General features: G+C 39.7%; 1 protein-coding gene across 1 annotated transcript in view; it reads left to right on the forward strand.

Moving 5' to 3' along the window:
* LOC122806635 (cholesterol transporter ABCA5-like) overlaps window positions 1-20,780 on the forward strand; it is a 1,155,982-nt gene that overhangs the window by 957,616 nt on the left and 177,586 nt on the right. Inside the window, exon 23 of the mRNA XM_044077221.1 lies at window positions 6,523-6,642. Coding sequence (XP_043933156.1) covers window positions 6,523-6,642 — 120 coding nt within the window. The remainder of the gene's footprint in view (window positions 1-6,522; window positions 6,643-20,780) is intronic.

Raw genomic sequence — 20,780 nt, forward strand, 5'->3', positions numbered from 1 at the left:
GCTGTTTCTTGTGACAAGGGTGTAGGTTTTGAATCTTTCTACCTTCATTTACCTCCTGTGTGACACTGCGCTTGTCATTTAACCAGAAATGCTATGCTCCTTAATGATCTCCAGGACTGCATTTATAGTAACTATGAACCTGTTGTCATTATTTGCCTGACAGTTCCTATTGCATAACTGTTCTAGTTCAGGAAATGATATGGCAATATCACCAGCACACTATTTTTAATGAAACGCAGAAATTTATTCTTCAAGGGCAACAGCCTCTGCCTTAATGATAGCTGTCTTTAATGTGGAATTATTCAGATGCCTTTTGCTTCTGTAGAGATTGTGTATATTGCTTCAGCATGTGTTATCAGGGGGATTGATATTTTTTATGCTCTTATAAATACTGTTCTACTTAAAATGAGCTACACATGGTTGAATCATATGGTATGATGCTAGTGATCTTTATACGATTTCATGTAGTTCTTCCAAAAGTACCAATAAAGTACATGTAATTTATTTCTTCTTAACAATAATGGGTATACACAATCAACAAAGTGGTTATAACTGCTGTGGTGGGGGTGGATGGCTCTCTGTGGATGAAAGTACCTTCATCTGGTCATTTTTAAACTGTCAGTCTGACTTTGCAGGACTAGTGTGTGTGTGTGTGTGTGTGTGTGTGTGTGTGTGTGTGTGTGTGTGTGTGTGTGTGTGTGTGTGTGTGTGTGTGTGTCTGAGTCTGTGTATGTATGTGTGTTAGAATTAAGTTGAAATTCTTTGGCCACTGTGTGCTTGTATAAAACAAATTTGGACATTATTATTGTTATTAGTTTTTTTGATAACAGCATAAGAAAAAAATGCAGGCTACAATGTAGCTATAATTGCCAGGTTTGGGGATGCCGATATAAATGTACATATACCTCTGGCTAAATGCTATTTCAATAAATGCATGTTTCAAGGGTAAAGAAGTTTACCTTTGCTCATGCAATGTTTATTTTCAGTGTGAGGCAATTTTGTTTTGTTTTCATCAGTGTCTGTACTATAAAATTTAAAATAAAGGTTTAAAATCAAATCTCTGTAACCATTGTAAAAGTAAAGAAGAAAACAGTATGCACAGTGACAGGTTTGAACAGTATTTATGGTACCTGGGGTGAGACAGTCATGTAAAGGTCTTAAAACTTCTTTAATGAGCTCAGCCACAATCATTTCCAAAAATCATATATTTCTAATTTTTTGTTACTGGGGATCACTTGTCTGTGATGAATAAAGGCTTGTTCCTTTGGAACACTACCTGGGTTTCATGATTTTTGAAAATTATTGTGACTGAGCTGAATAACGAAGTTTTAAGACCACTAGTTTCTCTGCTTTTTTATTTTTTCCTCACCACTCATGGTGGTGAGGTTGGAACTAGACAGATTCCTGTGCTTGTTCATTTTTTTACAGCCAAGTAAAGGGACACTAGAATTGTTATGGGGGGGAGGGCAGGGAGCCTGGTCCATTACCCTGTCTAGGGCCCGGTTTGCCTGTTATCCAGCTTTGATCACCACTTTACATTTCAGTTTTATTCTGACCTTCCCACTTTATCCATCTCCTGCAAATACCTTCTACCACTCACTTATAACCAGGTTCTATGTCAGTATCTTCTCTAGTATTCTAACTTCTAATATCCATAACTCATCAGCTATACAATTTCTTGTTTACCCATCAAGCTTTAATTATTATATACTTACTGGGAAATGTTTCACACTCCCAACCTTAGTTTTACTTATTTCTAACATCTTTCCCATGTCTTATAAGTCATATCTAATATCTGCTTGTCACAATTATCGCACATGAACTGTTTGCATGCTAAATGTTTTATACATTGAATTTAATATCATGTATAATGTCACCACTGAAGAAATACCAGTTTTAACTTTTAACCTGTTTGTATCTAAATGTCTTAAGGTATCTTTGTGAACAATTTATTCTGCCATGAGTATCTTAGATGTATCTGGTGGAGTATTTCTTCCCAGGCCTCAGCTGAGAATATGATTTGCCCAGCCTGACATTCCTGGTCACAAAAGACAAGCAAATAATAAATTAACAAATGAAAAAAATCAAATGTTTATGGCTATAGTAAATGGGAATTTGTTAGATTGCCAAAACTTTTTTTGATATATTGAAAGTTTTGGTATTAGTGGTGGGAGTGTGTGCGTGAGAGTTTTCATGTTAGGTATAAAGTAAGGGGTAAGGAAAGAGGATAGATTTAGTGCTAGGCATGTATCTGTGTGTGTGAAATGGGTGTGAGTGTCTTGTTTGAGTTAGGAGAAGGTGCACAGCTAGGGTTAGCACATATTAGTAAGGTAGTACAGTTCCAGTGCCATTGACTTAGCAGCCCTTCACCCCTGTATACTGAGTGTAGGATTCCCACATATATTATGTCCAGAGCTTCCTAAGCACTAATCTAATATATGTAAAAATAGTATATTCATTCTTGTATGTAAAAACGTTCATTGTTTCTCTGTAATAAGCTAATATAATATGCTAATTGTCTCTGGAGCTTTTCTCCGGAGGTTTCCGCTGAAAATAGGCACCCACCCAGTCAGACTTTACCAGTAAACAAATGTCAAATAAAAAACGAAATAAAAAATAGCTTTTGTAATACAATTCCTATCAAAATATTTGGCTTAGAGTTATACATAGTAACAAAAGTTAAATCTGCATCTAAATCTATATTCCTCCATACAAATTGTTTCAGCATTACATCTGTTCATTTCTAAAACATCACTTACATGTTTATTTGTAAAACTTTGTTTCTTGAATATCATATTTTAATGTTCACTATTCATCATTAATTGTCTTGTGTTTATTATATTTTCCTGAGCTGAGCCAAAAATGGTCCACTTGGATCCTTGTTTTACTCCAGTTAACAAATGAAAATAAATACATGATCATTTTTGAATTATGTATTAACTCACCCCAACTCCCAACAATTTTAATACAAAAGAACTCACTCCACACTCATTCAAGAAACCTAATTCACCCAGTTTGCATGTTCAAAAAACAACATACTATGCCATTTCTCTTACCTCACACTCCTACCCTATTAAAATGCCTATTGTAACTCATGTCTGTTCTCAATTATAGTAATAACAACAAATGTTGAATCTAACACTGGGCCATCACCCATTAACAACCATCCCTAAACTCTACTTCTGCACAATCCTAACACACTTTCATGCACACATTTCAGTGACAAAGATGTCAGAAGTAAAAGTTCTTAAAATGAGCACCACAAATTAGTCACATATTCCCTAAATATTATTACGTGTTGGACACCTGTCCTGGACTAAGACAGGGAGACAGCACTATGTTAACATATATAAAATATAACCTCATCCATTCTCTAATAGTTGACCATCCTTTCCTTTGGTCATGATCCTAATTGGCTTCTTGTAAAACTGTCCTCCAAGCCCTCCAGACATCCTTACATTACTATAGCATACTTGTTACCTTCTTTATGTATATCAAAATTCCAAACCCTAATCTTAAACACAATAGTCCACTGCCCTCCAACTGTCAAATTATCATACTAACCGACTTTAATTTAACCATAGTATGACCTTCCAGTCAAAATATTACTGAATTCTTTGCTGACCTCATACTAGTCTAAGTGGTCAATGAGCTAAGTAGAACAAAATCACTCCCCGTTAGTTCTAGGAAAGGATGCTGATTAATTACCATTCATCCAGCTAATATCTCATCCATAGCCACCCATCCTCCCTCATTGGGTGAACACTGCACAATATCTTTGAGTATACAAAAGTAAACAAAACATCAGTCTTAGTCCCTACTCCTCAAGCTAATCTCCTTCAGACCAAAATCAATTTTTCCAGATTCAGTTTTCACCTCCCTAATGTGGACTGAAAAACTGCTCTCACCAGTGATGATTCCAGCTCTACTGCTAATCTCCTCACTCAGCAGCTCCTCTCCAGCTAAAGCACCTACTTCCCCATCGAAGAAAACAAAGCAGACTGCCTTACTAAAGAGTGTAGCTCCCTAATGCATCTTCACAATGAGGCCTGGAGAACCTGGGTAAAGACCCCATATTTATAGATTAGGAATCAATACACCTCCTTATGCTCTCTCACCAATCAATACCTAAAATCCAAACTTCCCTGCAACGCACACCAAAAAGATTTTTGCATGATTTTTGGGTGGCAAAGTGGTGTAATGGTTATCATTGCCACCTCACAGAAAGAGGGTCTCTGTTTCAATTCTCTGCTGGGGTGCCTTGTGTGCGGAGTCTGCATGTCCTCCCTGCATTTGTATGGGTTTCCTCCAGGTGCTCTGGTTTCCTCCCACATTCCAAAGACATGCATTTGGAGTGTTTCTCCCTAGGCCTCCACTGAAAATGGGCTCTGTCCCAGTCACACTTTCCTGGTAAACAAATGTTAAAAACAATAAATAAATAAAGTTAACTACCTATTAAGTAGGGTACCAACAAATCAAGTTTTAACTGAATACTCCACTCAGTGTTCACTTGGTAATTTCACATCTATTGATTTCTGTTAGATATTATGAATATAAAGCTGAAATTAATTATGTTGTAAATATGCTGAAAGAAAAAGTTTGCTTGAATATATGCATAGAGTTTACAATGTGCATTCATACTATATGTATAACAGACAGGCTTCTCTTCACAGCATCAAAAAGAAAAGCCTAACAAAGTAATATTGGAAAGCAAGGATTATATGATTTTCTCATGTTTGCAGAACAAATATCTATTAACAGACATCCTTTTTTATAAATTCAGCAATACGTGATGTTTTTACAGTAGGAACAGCTTATACAGATGTTTCCTTTCAGAATGGCATCCTCACATCAGCAAAAGTGCTTAAATCACAAAAGGACAATAGAAAAGTCTAAAAACAGACATTATGTGACTTCCCATAGAAGGCCAGAAAAATATACTGAGGAAATAACAACATCTTGTGTGCGTGACTAGCTCTGTATATAGCTATTGTAGTAATTCAGTTATGTGAGAGAAGGACAGAGAGAGGTATTTTGTAGAAGTCATCATTCATATCTGTAATGAAGGAAAACTTTGTAAATATATGCTACAAATCTGACAGACTACATGTGGTTTGTTATAAAATAAGTTATCTGTAACTGTGCTTATAGCTGCAAAATATATTTCTTTATCAGTGTGCAATTTGAAAGGCTTGGTGCTTTAAACAGACTACAGATGGAGTCATGCAAAGCTATGTGTCTCTGATTCAGCAGTAAACAGCACAGCAAGACTGTGTGTCTTAAGAAGACTTCAAATCCCACAGCAAGCAGTAAGCAAGTAAGCAGCAGCAAGCAGAGCAGCTCAATATAATTTTTCAATTTCCACAAATAATTCATCAAACCTCCCACTCCAACCACTCCCACTGACCAAAACCACCTAAGCCCCCAAAACTATCTACCCCTTTCTACTTCAGTAAGATTCTTCCAAATAGATCAGCCCTCTACTAGAGCAAATCCTACTTGACTGCCATTGATTTCCATATTATAACAGAGATTACAACACCAACTATTTACTTCCTATCTATAGCCTCTGCCTCACTTTAGCCATTATGCCCATAATCTGAGAATCGACTCTAAAGGAGCCAAAAGTCACTGATACACATTAGTACCATTCAATATCAGTACTCCCGAATCTTGGCAAGTTAATGAGAATAGCATATAGAATCAACTCACCACATAAATATAAAAAATATTACCTTCTCTGCAACACATAATGTAAATTCTAGCCAGGTAGAAGTACCATAACTGCAGTCTGGACACTGGCTTATGACATTGTAACTAACATGGACAGTCGCCATCAAATTGGAAGTACCTTTATTGACTTTATTCAAGCATTTGATATAGTTGGTCTTCCCCTCCTCTCAACTCTCCTAACAGATATATGTGTGTATATATATATATATATATATATATATATATATATATATATATATATATATGTTAATATGATGAATAAGACGCTGTTTGTTAATAGTGTGCATTGTATGACCTGTCAAACGTTTTTGCATGATGTCTGCGTTTATGACCTGTCAAAAGTTTTTGCATGTCTGCGTTTAGACTGCCATAAAGAAGGATCACTGAGTGGAAATGAAGATGACCTTTCTGGTTATCAAGCAAGATGTTTCACAAAGCTTTTGGTATATACATGTGGGCTGGAGACTCAGTCATGTCTGGGACAGTCACCTGGGAAACCTGAATGGAATAATTTTCAGAGCTTCATTCATAACTGTTGATTTTCATACAAGCACATAAGTTTTATTTCATTTTACTTTCAAAGATTCTCAAAAATACATTTTTATCTTGATATGTTTTAGGCAAACTAAAGTCTTTAGTGTACAAGTAATTGCCTGTATGTATTTGTGACTATATTTTTAACAAAGCCAACTTCTTGTAACTAAGAATAAATCCAAACCAGTTTATTAAAGCATCAAAATGAAAGTGTTATTTGTTTTCATTATTGAAGTATCTTGTGCTATGTTTTAGGAGGTCAATCCGAGCTGCATTAATGAACAAACAGCGGGCAGCTGTTCTGACGACACATTGCATGGAAGAGGCTGAAGCAGTCTGTGATCGAGTTGCCATTGTGGTGTCAGGGAAGCTCAGGTAGGCATGACACTGACAGCTTTTTTATCCTGTAAGCAGGAAGAAATAATCAAAAACACATTTCTGCGACTTTTAAATGCAGAATAATTTTAAGAAGTAGCAGAATCATCTTCAGCTTTATTTAATACTATGATCTGATGGCTGGAAAAGAATATGTTTACCCTTTTTTTTTTCTAATACTTTGGTAGGGATAGTTGCATCAATCATCAAAGCAATACTCAAAAGTCTTACTTTCCCAGCAGAAGGCCACTTTCTTAAATAGTACAAAAATCCATTTTTGATTTCATCATCTACAGTTCATTTACTCCAAGCTACTGCAATGGGGTAAGTGTTCTTTTTTACTAGGATGCACTGATCTCAGTTATTTGCATAAAGACGGTGCAAAAGACATGGTGAATTCTAGCAGCCATGTCTTCTTTCACCACAGAAAATAACTTTTTTTAAGAAACTTGCAAAAAATTGTCTTCCGGCAAAGAAATTAGTCATGTGGAATAACAAACAGTGCAGCAAGATTCACTGAGTACTATTTTGATAAATCATACTATAACCACCACTGTGTCTAGTAACAGCTCACATCTGTTTAACACTGAACAGCCAGTGGGGTTTGGCTTTATACTGGCCTGAATGTTCCCATAAAGACTTAAAAGGTGAAAATTCATGGGCATTCAGAAGTCATGTAGCTGAAACACTGTTATGTCCTTAAGGGATTATTTGCATATACTGTATCTCACGGGCCTTCACTTCAAGATGTTTAAAGAAATACACAGTGAAGATTCTAATTTGGCTGGGACTATCTTTCATTTTTAGCTGATTTGTTTAACATGGAGTTCAGATCTGCTTACATAGATGACATGACTTCTGTTAAGTGTTCAATTCTCAATTCAGCACGATCTAGCTCTTTACATAGCAGGACAGCAATGATGAGTAACAGCTAACTGAAAAACTAGCGTTAGTCTTACCAAAGCTGAATGATTTTAAATAAATGATAACAAATGAATGCAGGATTTAAATGTTGGTCCTAGTAGTGAGAGCCGAGGAGAATGTACTGTGACCTACTTAGCTAACAAGAAGCACCTGTTGAATGAGGGATGCTCATTGATTTTTCCATTGCTCTTTTTGTCTGTTTTGTGTTGGAATACAAGCTCTTTGATTCATGAAGTCCAGTGCCATGAGGATCACTTTTCTCCTGTCTATTTATATCTCAGCCAAACACATAACATTTTTCAGTACCTGTAGTTAAATAAGACTGTACTGGTGATGTACAGGGATAAAGCCCTAACTATGGCTCAGGCAGCCTGATTTCAATTAGCATCTTAGGTGCTTCAGAGCACAGGAATGGAGGATGGATGTGTCTGTCCTAGGGGGGAGGGGGTCCCAACTGGCTCATGCCATAGTTCTGCTGATAAAGCCTTTACTGGTAGATGGAGGTATAACAGGTTGTTGGGAGCCCATGAAAGGAAGATGTGGGCATGACCACCCAAGCCAGTGCTGATAACCCTTGGCAACACATATAGAGGAGAATGAATGTGTACACAAAAGGGTATAGGTGGTCTTTGCAGCAGCACAAGTGTTCACATCACAGCCGGGGAGATTTAGGCCATTAACGATAAAAATGGCTTCACAAGTAGAATGCCAGTAAGGGCACAAGCAACCACAGTGTATGTCTGCCTTTATGAAAGCTCCCCCAGGACATATTTCACCTTAGTGGGTATGAGACTCCCCACTGTTGGGAAACAAATGGCTTTCCATGGGGGGGTGCTTAATGACCAGCAGGCACATGGAGGGAAAGTCCATTATCAGAGAAAATATGTATTTGTAGTCTAGTAATGTAGGCATTTGTATAACCTTTTAGTCAAGGGTAGTTGCACCAGCAACACTGTAACAGTTTATCTTATGTAAATGCCTACTATATAAAAAATATTGGTATTATGTTGTTGCATTGTAAGAAATGGCATGTTATAGCTTTATTTCATTAATGAATTGTTTACCTTTGAACAATAAGAAAAATTTAAAAAGGACATTTAAAAGTAAAATGTAGCTGCTGTAAGCTGTAGAATAAGAAAACAAAGCACATAATTAAAAATGCATATTTAAAATACAGTATAATTAACCAGATTTTAATTTGTTGTTGAATTTTATATTAAGTCTGCAAAACTTGATATATGCTTGTGATGAAAATTATTGCTTATCATTGTCATAAAAATATGCTAATAATATGTTGAAGAAGCATTGTTCCTTGTCTAGAAAAGGCTATATCTCCAAAGCAGTTTGGCTTAATTTCATGAAAATATTCAGGAAATATACTTTGAGATATAACTATCAAAACACCTTAGTCCATGCTTGTTGCTTGTCATGGGCGCCGGAACCATAGAGCGAGGGGGATGGGGTGCCCCCCCACTTTTACAGCTGTAAGACCTAATAAGTGGACCCATGCGTGCATTGCATGCTAACGTTAAATTCAAACACAAAGTACGTGGAGATGGATTCCACATCAAGCCTGCTGCAGCCTGCCAGAGTCACAGTAAGGAGAGATTTTTTCCCCCAAGGCTCCGTTTATGTGCTGGTGCTGGAAGGTGAAAGGTCCATTTTACTTTTAAGCTGCTGAGAGGTGTCCGTTTTACTTTTAAAGTACTGAGTGGTCCATTTTACTTTTGACATGACATGAGGATTATTTAACATTGTTTTGTGAGCTTAATTGAGGAGCAAAGTAATATAGTTTGACTAAAGAATACTTTAGTATGTTTGTGCGTACATGAAGAGAATTGTGCGGTTACTCAATATTTTTGAGAAAGTTAAAGGTTTTATTTTGTCCGGCCAAGCATGGAGGCTGTAATTTGTAGTAATGGCGGCGTGGCACGTACTTGTACAACCAACGTGCTGCAACTGCTTGAGAGAAATTGCCTCTTATGTGACTTTTGCCTTTTAATCAAGAGCCAGAAACATAAAGTGCGATACGGTTTCAAAATCAGGGGCAGTTTTTAAGTATTGCAATTTGCTTTTTATTTTGTTACATGGCTAATGTGACAGTGTGGGCATAAGCATTTAGAGAAATTAAACCAACATTTACAATGCCACTGTTTTAAATACAAAGGCATGCTTTTTTTCTTGAGACAGTCAAACTCCCCACCACACACACTTCATGTTATTGAATCGCCATCAGTTTACCATCTCTTGTAAAACATGTTAATTTTACTTGTGTGACTGCGGTGGTGGTGCTGCGGTAGCATTGTCGCCTCGCAGTAAGACGTTGTCTTGTTCGATTCTCAGCTAAAGCATCTTCTGTGTGGAGACATGCGTGAATGGGCGTACCTTCGTTGAAGGTTGTGCGTCCAAGCTGGCAACTCGGCACGTAAAAATCTACTGCCAATCATTAGCGGACCGGAGTTCCGCTGTGGCGACCCCTAACCAGGAAAAGCCAAAAGACACAACACAACAACCTAACAGCTTTCAATCTAGTTAGTATAGTCTTTTAGACGGTAGTTTAGAAATCTGTGAGGGCAGAGTTATTTAAATAATTCCTTTCAGCATTTTTTTTTTTTGCCATTTAAAAGCTTCCATGGCCCAATGGTAGTTGTGCACTTCTAAAAGGTATCGCAGTTTGTATGCTGTTTCATGAATGCAAGACAGTCACAGCAGTACTACAAATTTGCTATGTGCTGGTTCTATAGTATGCCTTATTCTCTCTGAATCTCTCTGTAGTGAGTTGTTATTAATATTTCCATAGCTGACCACAAACAGAGGATAACGACTTTTTTGTAAGCTTAAAAACAAGTGTAGATCTTGGCCTGCATATGCTGCATGTAGTGGAAAAAATGTGTTTTGTATAGGAAGGGTGTCCTGTGAAAAATGTAGTAAAAGCTGCTTTTTACTGGCCTTTCTGCTTACTAATAAGGTCATACTTCTAAAGTGTACGTCATTATAAGGAACGTTACTCATTTGGAGTCTTAACTCCATGTACCTCGCTGTTCTACATTCTATTTGAAAGGGATTGTTGCAGATTTGTTGTCAAGAATTAACCAATATTTATAGTAAATGCTGAATCATTCAAAATAACATTTGTGTATAAAGGTACATTTTAATCATTTTGTGACTTTTCTACTTAAGTTGCTAGTACTCTGTTTCAAAGTGTTCCTTCTACATTAGAAGTAATGTTTCCACATTTTGGAAATAAAAGGTTGGAGCTATGCTTGTTAACTGGCTCTACAGAGTAAGGGTGGAAAAATTGTAGTGACAGTGGTTATTGTAATGTGATTTTGGGAGGCATGTATTGTCTTTTAGTGAAACAGGTGAAACAGTAGGTTTGCCATAGTTCAGTGTCCTGTATTTCTCTGCTCCAGCGTTTTGACACACTCTCATTTCGCCTCCTTTTCTCTGCTGAGGGTAGTTGTTGTCTCAGACTAATTCCTTACCATTTTCCTAAGTCTCCAATGTTTTTCCAAACTGGCTGACATTTTTTTTTCTCTTGTCTCAAAATATTTTCTGTATTCACCCTGTGTGCTGTCTATCTGGGGCAGCATTAGAGCATTGTTTAGTGGGTCGTAATAGTGAAAACCAGTGCTTGCTGATATAGAACTTGTAGAGCTAGACTTTGAAGTACTTGGTATTATGTTGCTGCCATGCTCTTAATTAGCAAGTTTTTTTTTGCTAGTTCACTAAACACTAGTGGTGTCTAGCTGCTCGGTATTTTGTAAAATCAGTTGTTAATAAGTTTGTATTGCATAACGCTCTGGTAATGTAAAGCTCCACAGACACAGGAACTTTTCTTGGCTGTTTTTTACAAACTTCGTTCACTTTATTTGTGCTGTGTTATTAATTTAAAGATGGATAGTAACCGGTTATAAGTTTTCTTGGGTATAGCTGAGACAAGATTATAATCTTACAGAAGTGCACCAGATCTAAATTGTTTTGGGCTCACTAGTGATGAGGGTACAAACCAGCACCAGTATGATAGGTCCTTAGGAAAGTACAAGGCTAGCTGCCCTTGTGGGCCATTTTAAACCTCTCAATTTTCCCTTTTGGTGCTTGAATTAATTTATCAGGTTTGGTGTTTGGCCTTATCAGTCCCATGGTTGAGTAATATATTACTTATAGTGAGTAACTGGTTTCATACCATACATAATTTATTTGAGTGGACCCATGCACTGATAAAACATTTGAGCTGCATCTGTGTCCATTAGTATAGGAGACAGTCCTGGAGTAAATTGTTTCCCATATATAGAACTAACAAGGAATTCTAATTTTTATTTGTATGTCATAATATACCTCTCAACCTCTTGGCACAAAAAACTGGACAAAGCCAAAAATGGGATGCAGAGCCCCCCCAAATTGGGACAAATGTTTAATATTGCCGTCATAAACTTAAAAAGTTGCCAGAATAAAAGGTACTAGCATGCATTTTCTGAAATTCAAATGTCTTGTCATTTAGTGAATTCATTTCTCACTAACTTGCCACGAAAGTGCAGATAATCCCAAATTTTGAGAACTAGATGAAAAATTAGGCAAAATCTGGACATTCTGCAAAAATGTAGACAGTTGAGAGGTAAGACTAGAGTTGTTAGTTTGTGTAATGGGAATATAATTAAATATACTCAGGAAGGTGAATCAAACAATGCATAAATGTATGCATGACCCTAAAATATGTTTTAAAACAGCCCAGAGGAAAGTGTGAAAGGCTCATAATCATGGGCAAATTTTAAGCTTTACTCTTGTTACCAAAGCAATCGATGAAGTTAAAACAGTTCACACCACATTACCTTGACCTAGCCAAGCCTTTTGACGCAATCCCCTACTCATGTGTAGTACAAAAGATGACTAATATAGGAGCAAACACTTGCTTCACTAGCTGGATTGCCAACTTGCTCAAAGGATGCAGGAGATCAAAATAGGGGAAGAGACCAGACACCAATGGAGTCCCCCAGGGTTCGGTGCTGAGACTTTTAGTGTTTGGCATATACATCTCAAAAGTAAAAGGAAATACCAAAGGGCTTTGGCTGGCTAAGTTTGAGATGACTGCAAGCTAGGAGCTATTACTGAATCCTCCAGTGACTTAACCATCATGCAGGAAGGTTTCTCCCAAACAGGTGTCAAAATCATGACAATGCCCTCTGAGAACTAACCCAATTGTTTGGCATTTGGGAACTTGTGTGTACAGTGACCTAACTTTTAACTAACATGCACCCAGAGTCATAACAAAGCCTTTCTATATTGCACAGCTTATAAACAAATTGATTGTGACTAGATCTACAGATGTTGTCCCCCTTTACAAAGTTCTCATTAGGTCAATCATTTGTATAATGCCCACTTTGGCATGTATCTGTCCAGCCCCATGCAACAATTGGAATACCTTCAGAGATACCTTCCTTAAAAGGATACAAGTCCTAAACAATAGGTCTTGCATGGACCACCTCAAATATTTATTACTATAGTCAGTATCTTGAAGAGTGCTGAGAGGTGATGTGTCTGGCATACAAGGCATCCTCCGACCTAATACAGATGGACCTACTGAACATCAGCAAGTCATATGGCATCAGAAATACTCAGTCCAGGTATCTAAATTGTATGTTGTGGAGAGATGGATATATATCACAGAGGTTACCACTGTTCCAGAACAGACTATCTATAAAAATAAAATAAAGCTCATCCATCCATATTCAAATGCAACTTGAATCTTAGGATGGGTAATAGAAAATGTACACCAGGATTGCCCCTCATGCCACTAATGGATAGAGGCAGTTCCTAAATGCTGCATCCCTTATATGGGTCCCCTCAAATTATCACAGTTCTCACTAGGGCTAATATACAATTATCAGCCATGGGATAGATAAGACCAATCAGAAAATATTAATTCAAGCACCAAAAGGGAAGTGGCTAAGCTTAAAAGGTCCTCCAAGTGAATCTATGTTGTAGTAGTAAATAGTTATAAAAAAATTGCCCTTTTTAGATCACTAAGTGCCCCTGTCACCCCCCCCCCTCCCCCCGTGTCTTCAACAGCTTCCGGCGCCTATGCTGCTTGCAAATTAACTATAAAGCATCATTTTGAATTTGTTTTCATTTTATTTTATGACATTAACATTTAAAAAGATTGAAAATTCATTTTTAAGAAGAAGCATACCTCTCAGCCTAGAGATCACAACAATGTGTAACACTCAGCATGTGGACTCCTTTGTTTTGTATAATGTAAGATGCATGTCTGATTAATAGTGCTTGACAAACTAGACTTTAAACCACATGTGCTCTTTATTCATATTTAATGAAGAATATAGTATACTAAGTTTTGTTTTCTTACCTCATTCCTCAATACGGCACTTAAGTGACTTAGCAGCCTGCTTATAGAATTGTCTCTAGAAGCTCAGTTTATTTTAATATAATTCTAACAGTTAATCCCTGGGATTCAATAATGGGAAAATCCCATGTCCGAAAAATGTAGCAGCTACTGCACAGAATAAGGCCACCCAGTGATCCAGTAAACAAGACTGGGAGTGTGCACGAGCCTGCCAGCAATATTCTGGCACGGACACCACTGAATAATGCTAATTACCTCATTTGCTGGTGAAAACCAGGCAAATGAGGTGAATTTGTGATTCAGGAAACAGACAAGCATCCGTGCCAGAATAGTGTGAGGTGCAGAAATCTATTCAGTGACTAACCAAGTACATTTCTGCAAAAATCAAAATGGAGGCATGGCAGCTCAAGGTAAGGCATGTAGTATAACCATTAGGCATGCCAATGGCCATAAATACAGCCATTCACATGGAAAATAGTTGCAAAAATATAAAAAAATATTTTTTTTTTGCCAATTTCAGCCATTTAAAAAAGCTCAGCAGCAAACAAATAGGATTGTGCCAAAAAAAGGTGAAAAGACAATTTTAAGCGAAATCTCCATTTTGCCATTATGGTGTATGGCATGCAGAATCAAAACAATAACAAGTAACATTGGTTGCTAAGGAGGAAGGCTCTGGTGTAGTGGTGTAACAAGGGACTAAGGCAGTGGGTTATGCAAATGAATACATTTTACTGAATCACTAAATGGGAGACCATCATCTGGCTGCACCTAACTGTGTAAGAGCTATAAGGCAATGGTGTAAGCAGGAAAAGCAGCTGACATGAAAAGGGGGTGTATCATGCTTGGTGTAAGCACATTGAAGCTCCACGGCTCCCATGTGAGCTTAGCTAAGCATACTAAGCAAAGGGGTGTGTGCCTGAAGCTGTATTGACATCACATGAAATGTAGAGTGTGTTCATGTCCAGGGAGGGCCACGTCTGCTTAAAAGTGTTTACTTTAGCTAAATAGGTTTGCGCAGTGTGCACCCGGTCTAAAACAAAACAAAAAACAGAAATAGTGGAACTGCTTACATTTGGGCACTGGGTTTGCACGGCATGCCTTGGGGCTTAAAAGGGGTGGAAATGGGAAGGGAAAAATAAAAACAAGAATGGAAAGAGCAGAATAAAAGCAATCAAGTACCAATAATATAGCAGGCAGATGAAATCTATCATAGCCAGCCAATCAGACAGGCAGCATATGCAGCACAACAGTCTAAATTGTGCAAACACCTTTCAGTCTGTTTTTTCCCACAAAATCTGCACCAGTGGTGTACAAACTTGGGAAAATTTTAACCGACAAAATGTTAGGAGCTGCTGTCCCTTTGATATATCAGTATGTACTAGAGGCAGAGGGCAGTTAGGAGGCTAATGCTGGCAACCACCCCAGACTGAGGAGGAGAAGAAGAGTGTTCAGACCCAGGGTAACCTACCAGGTGCTACATGATTTGGAGATAGTAGAGCACTACAGGGTGGACAGGGACATATTTCAGCAACTCATCGAGCTGTGCCAGCCTCACCTCAGACCCAGAGCCAACAGAGGGGAACCCATCCCAGTGGATATCACGATATGTGTAGCCTTATGACTACTAGCTACAGGTACTTTCCAAAGACCTACTGGGGACATCATGGGGGTCTCAGAGGCATCTGCATCCAGGGTACTCCACCAGTTCCTGAATGCCATGCTGCCACATGCCAGTGAGCACATTTACTTCCCCAGCACCTGTGAGGAGAGGACCAGCAATATGCACCTCTTCCACCATGTAGCAGACTACCCGGAGGTACTGGGTGCCATAAAATGCACGCACATCCACATCAAGGCACCAGCCGGTGAACAGCATAGGGTCTATGTAAACCGCTACGGCTTTTACTCCATCATCTGCCAGGTCATGTGCAATGCCCAGGACATTATCATGAATGTGTGTGCTGGCAGCCCTGGAAGCTATCACAACTCCCACATCTGGCATTCCTCAAAGCTGTCAAAAAAACAAACAGTTGCAAAACAAAGCTTAGTTCATAAAACCAAGACTGGATGGCATATGAAACAAACCAAGCAATGCTGATACTGAACAAGTGTAAAATAAAACAAAGCTTTAAGGTCAAACAAACCCTTCATCAGTGTATTCCTAACAGCTGTACAAGGAATTTGCCAGGGGGGACATCCCGTATGGCCATCTGATGGGGAATGCTGGCTATGCACTGGAGCCATGGATGATGACTCCCATCAGAAATGCACACACACCCACTCAAGAAAGCCATAATGAGGTGCGTGCACAAACAGGATTATTACAGAGCATGTGTTTGGGATGCCCAACTCACAATTCCGCTGCCTTGACATATCTGGTGGAGCCCAGCAGTACTCTCCAGCCACATGTGCACACATGTTCATAGTATGTGCCATGCTACACAGTATGATCCTGCAGAAACAGATGCAGCAGGAACATGATGAGGAAGAGCCACACAGCCCTCCACCATTGACAAGGTCCCCACAGGCACAGAGGGACTTGGAGGAGGAACCCCATGAGCCAGCTCCTGGAAGTAGATGGAGGCATGCCCAGTATGCCCTGGCCCTGGCAAAGAGGCAATGCATAGCACATACACTGACACTTTAGGGATCCAGGGACTAACACCTCTCTCTGACTTGTATACACAGTAAAATGGATGCCACACTGCTCACACTACCTGTACCTTACCACGTTTAGGCAGTGTACTGCATGCATCTGACATAGGCAGCCCTCAAGCACCATCCTCACAACTGCCACAGGCACAAGTTAAGTCAATCTTCGTAACAATAAATTAATGGATTAGTATGTTCAGGTAGCATATCTACGGTATTGCCACATGCATGCAAGGGAATGGGCTGGCCTACTGGATAGCAGCAGACAATGGTCAGCTATGTGGGACACCAGGAAATGTTTGCCCAATACTGGCCTCCCCACACTATGCAGTAGTATCCAAGGTGAAAATTCCTACTGCAGTATATGTGAGAGGCCAACTAACTGGGTTCATAGGTCGCAGGCATGGATGTCAGTGTGTGAGTCCCATACTCACACCTCAGCCTCACCCAGCAAGTCAGCCATAGAAAACCATAAAGAAATGTCTGGCAAAGGCCCACACATGGTGACAATGATGAAATACCCCTAAAGACATACACAGTGATAGCACAGTGGGTCATGCAGTTGCAGTAAGGCTCTGAAGGGTAAGAAGTCTGAAACTGAAATGCATGCTATTACAATCTGACCTGTGGTCTTTAGTGATATGCCTCTAGTTTCCAAGACAGGGCACAATACTATGCTAAGTGGAACCAAAAAGTAAAGCAAATGACAGCATAGTCTGTGCAAATGTGCACAGTGGACAGGTGTGCCCCCACCACACCCATATTCCATGGAAATGCAGTAACATGTATGTTTGCAGGGAAATAGCAGCAGAGCACACATTGCCAGGGCTGTCCCAATCAACATGATAACTTGTTATATGTCCACAATATGCAAAGGTCGATGAGATGTGTACATGTGTGGTTAATACTGTCAGGATGTGGCCAGCACTTACTCCCGGCTATTGTGTTGTAGTGGCCTAGGTACAGTGCTGTCTTTGACAGGGCCATGTTCCAAGGCCTGCAGTGCCAAGTATTCTGCATGTCAGCTACACCTACGGTAGGAGTTATGTACACTGTCCAGATGTCAATATCTGTCAATGCAGGAAAGCTGTACAAGTTACGGATAGTGGGCCACACATATAGACAGTACACAGCTTGGAGTAACCTACACAGTGCCTACCATATCTTTCAACTGTGCAGACCTATCGCAGAATGTACAGAGGTTTGCATCATAAGTGTGGTCTGTATAACATGAAATAGTGGTTGTCTGGCAATTCATTGGTAAATCACACAAGATTGAGGTCAGAATATAATGGCAGATTTTAGTGTCAGACTTCATACCCTGTAGAAACATGCATGCTAATGCAAAACCTGTTATTGGATCACCTTTCAAGGATTGTAAGGTCAATGCTTAAAAATGGTCCCTATATTTAGACCTCTGTCCCCCAATCACTTAGGGCTTTGTCCGGATGTCTGGCTCTCTGGTATGGTGCCTAGTAAGACAGCAAATACCTGAAGGTCAGTGTACTGCCAGTGTATAAATGGCTGCCACATTTCTGTGTCAACACTGACAACATGTCACTGGCCAACAGCCACACCCCTGGAATGACACAGGCTGTCAAAGAAGGAGCACAAGTATGCCTTGTATATCGGTTCTGCTTGTCCTAACATTGCATTTGCCTGCCAACTATTTGCAGAACAAGAAAGGGTCATGTCAAAACAGCAATGGCAGACAGTGGGGAAGCAGACATCAAACCCATAAGAGCAAACAATCAATTACCAAGCCAGTCTCCCAACTGTCTATGTTTGGCAGAACAGTATTAACACCCTGTCTCCATGTGTGGGCCTTTGTCTGACTATCATATATGGGCTTGTGCAGATGTCATTCTGTGATGGTATGCCAGCTATGCCCACATGTAGCCTCCTAATAACATACAGCAACACAAACCGTCTAAGGACCACAGCTAATGGAGTGGTGCAATGATGGACAACCTGCTAAATAGGTACACTCAGAGGTATGAAGTCCACAACTCTGTGTGAAAATTAATGGCATGTACCCTGCCTACATCAAAATTACAATTACATATCAGCCACTGTGGCCAAAGCCTGTAACCGGACTACAGGAGGACATAGAGACATACATAAGGGGAAGGAGAACCACTGGCCAGACAAATGGAGAATGTGCATACCAGAACAGATTGCGCAGTGACATAGGTGCCATGTAGTGTGTAAGGAGACAGTAAACATTACCTGCAAATACACAACACACAACACACAACCATGTATATTAAAGTCTACAACAAAACTAAACCCAAGCAATGGACACCTCAGATGTAAAAATCACATGAGAACTCCACAAACATACACATCACAGAACATGTAGACTCCACAAACCAGGGTCTTGCAAACACTAAGGCCTTACCCCAGACCCCAAACACCTACCCTACACAGAGAGGCTAACAGCACTGTCCCTCCTCCCCATTCCATACAGACTCTGCTGAGGGTGAACCCTGTCTGGCATACAAAGCAATCCAGACCCTGCCTTGATGGGACTGTTGCATGTCTGGAAATCAATGCCCACTCCATCAACCCATAGGTGCAGCATCAACCTGGGCTGTGATGTCAGTATGGCTTGTTGGTGTGACAGATACATATACCACAGACTACCCCATCTGTGGAATACACTCCCTGTCAACAGTAAGTCCCTCAATACCCCTAGTGTTGTGCTCCTGTATAACTGCATGGGAAAAACAAAATACAGTCCTGTGAACTCACCTGTGTCCCTGCTGGACAGGGGCTCTGTGTGCTGACATATTGTAACATTGGTTACACCCTTGTCTGCGTGGGCTATAAGGGCTTCAGGGCCAATAACTTACTAATGTCATAGCAACCTATCAACCCATACACTACTGTCTCAGTGGTTTACCACATTACTCTGTACTGCTCTGCCACTGACATACCTGGAAGCCACAGTGCTATGTGGAATATACTACACATATAATGGACATTTCTGCACAGTAGAATGCACTCTGTACCCACACCCATACCTCCCAACCTCTGACAGCAAGGCATCTGGACAAGGACATGAATAAATATATGACAAAGGCACAATGATAGGCACGTGCTGTAAATATTGGCCTTATATACTGAGAAAGTTGGTAGGATAAGGGGATTTGCATCAGCAGGAATTGTCTGAAGTTTATGAAGTCTGAAACAGTAATTTCTGCCATTATTTTGTAACGTCAGTCTTCAATTATATGGAACTAACTTGCCATAAAAACACAAGTTTATGTAGACTGGATGTAAACCTCTAGACAAACACCTGGACATTCTGCCAAAATAGGTTCACTCCAAAGGTATGACCACACCAGGAAATGACTTTTCAGGTAAGAAGAATACCACACAAGCAGGAGATCCCCAGACAGTATATCACCAAGTAGCAGGACTGTGTACACAGCTTCATCAGTCAACCAGCTGTAGCCACACCTCTCAACTAGCCTGTTTGGGCAGGAATGTTTATAGTTGGTCTCATAATATTGGTCTGTGCATCATACAACTTCTATTCCTCTGGTAAAGCACTGTGATAATCCCAGGATGTCTGTCACTAGGTAATGACACAATACATTGCAGTATCAGACTTCAGATATGTCAGAAAATGTATGCTAAAATAAACCCACACTACCTCTCGGAAAGTCCTGTTTACTTTTGAGAGGTATGGCTGTAGCACACAAAACCCTGGACTGGAGTACACCTATCTCTGGAATGGAGTCCCACTGGGCATGCTCCTAAACTTAGAGATCACAGGTCATGTTGGAACCCACATAGGACTATATAACTGTATTATGCATCTATGTCTCTGCAATCTTAACTGTCCCTACACACACCCATCAGACAGGATTACCCCCAACTAGCTGTAGATGGCCCATATATGATATATCTGCATCTGTTGCTTGTGATACACAGACATATACATGGGCAACAGATGACAATGTGTCAAACATACACACACATAGATGTGGGGAAGAGAGAGGCAGACAGTGATAGACAGAGAGAGAGAGAGAGAGACACAGGGGGACACACACAGAGTGAGTCACATACATGGATACCATGAATGGCATAGAATGATGTCCTGCTGTAGACAGTGGCATACCAGTTGTAACCAATCGCACATGCCAGCAAGAAGGTGAGCTCCATTCTGTAAATAGTACTGAGGTAGTGGTTATGA

Source organism: Protopterus annectens, chromosome 7.part0, assembly GCF_019279795.1.
Source record: "Protopterus annectens isolate FY-2018-M chromosome 7.part0, PAN1.0, whole genome shotgun sequence".
Classification (NCBI taxonomy): domain Eukaryota; kingdom Metazoa; phylum Chordata; order Ceratodontiformes; family Protopteridae; genus Protopterus; species Protopterus annectens.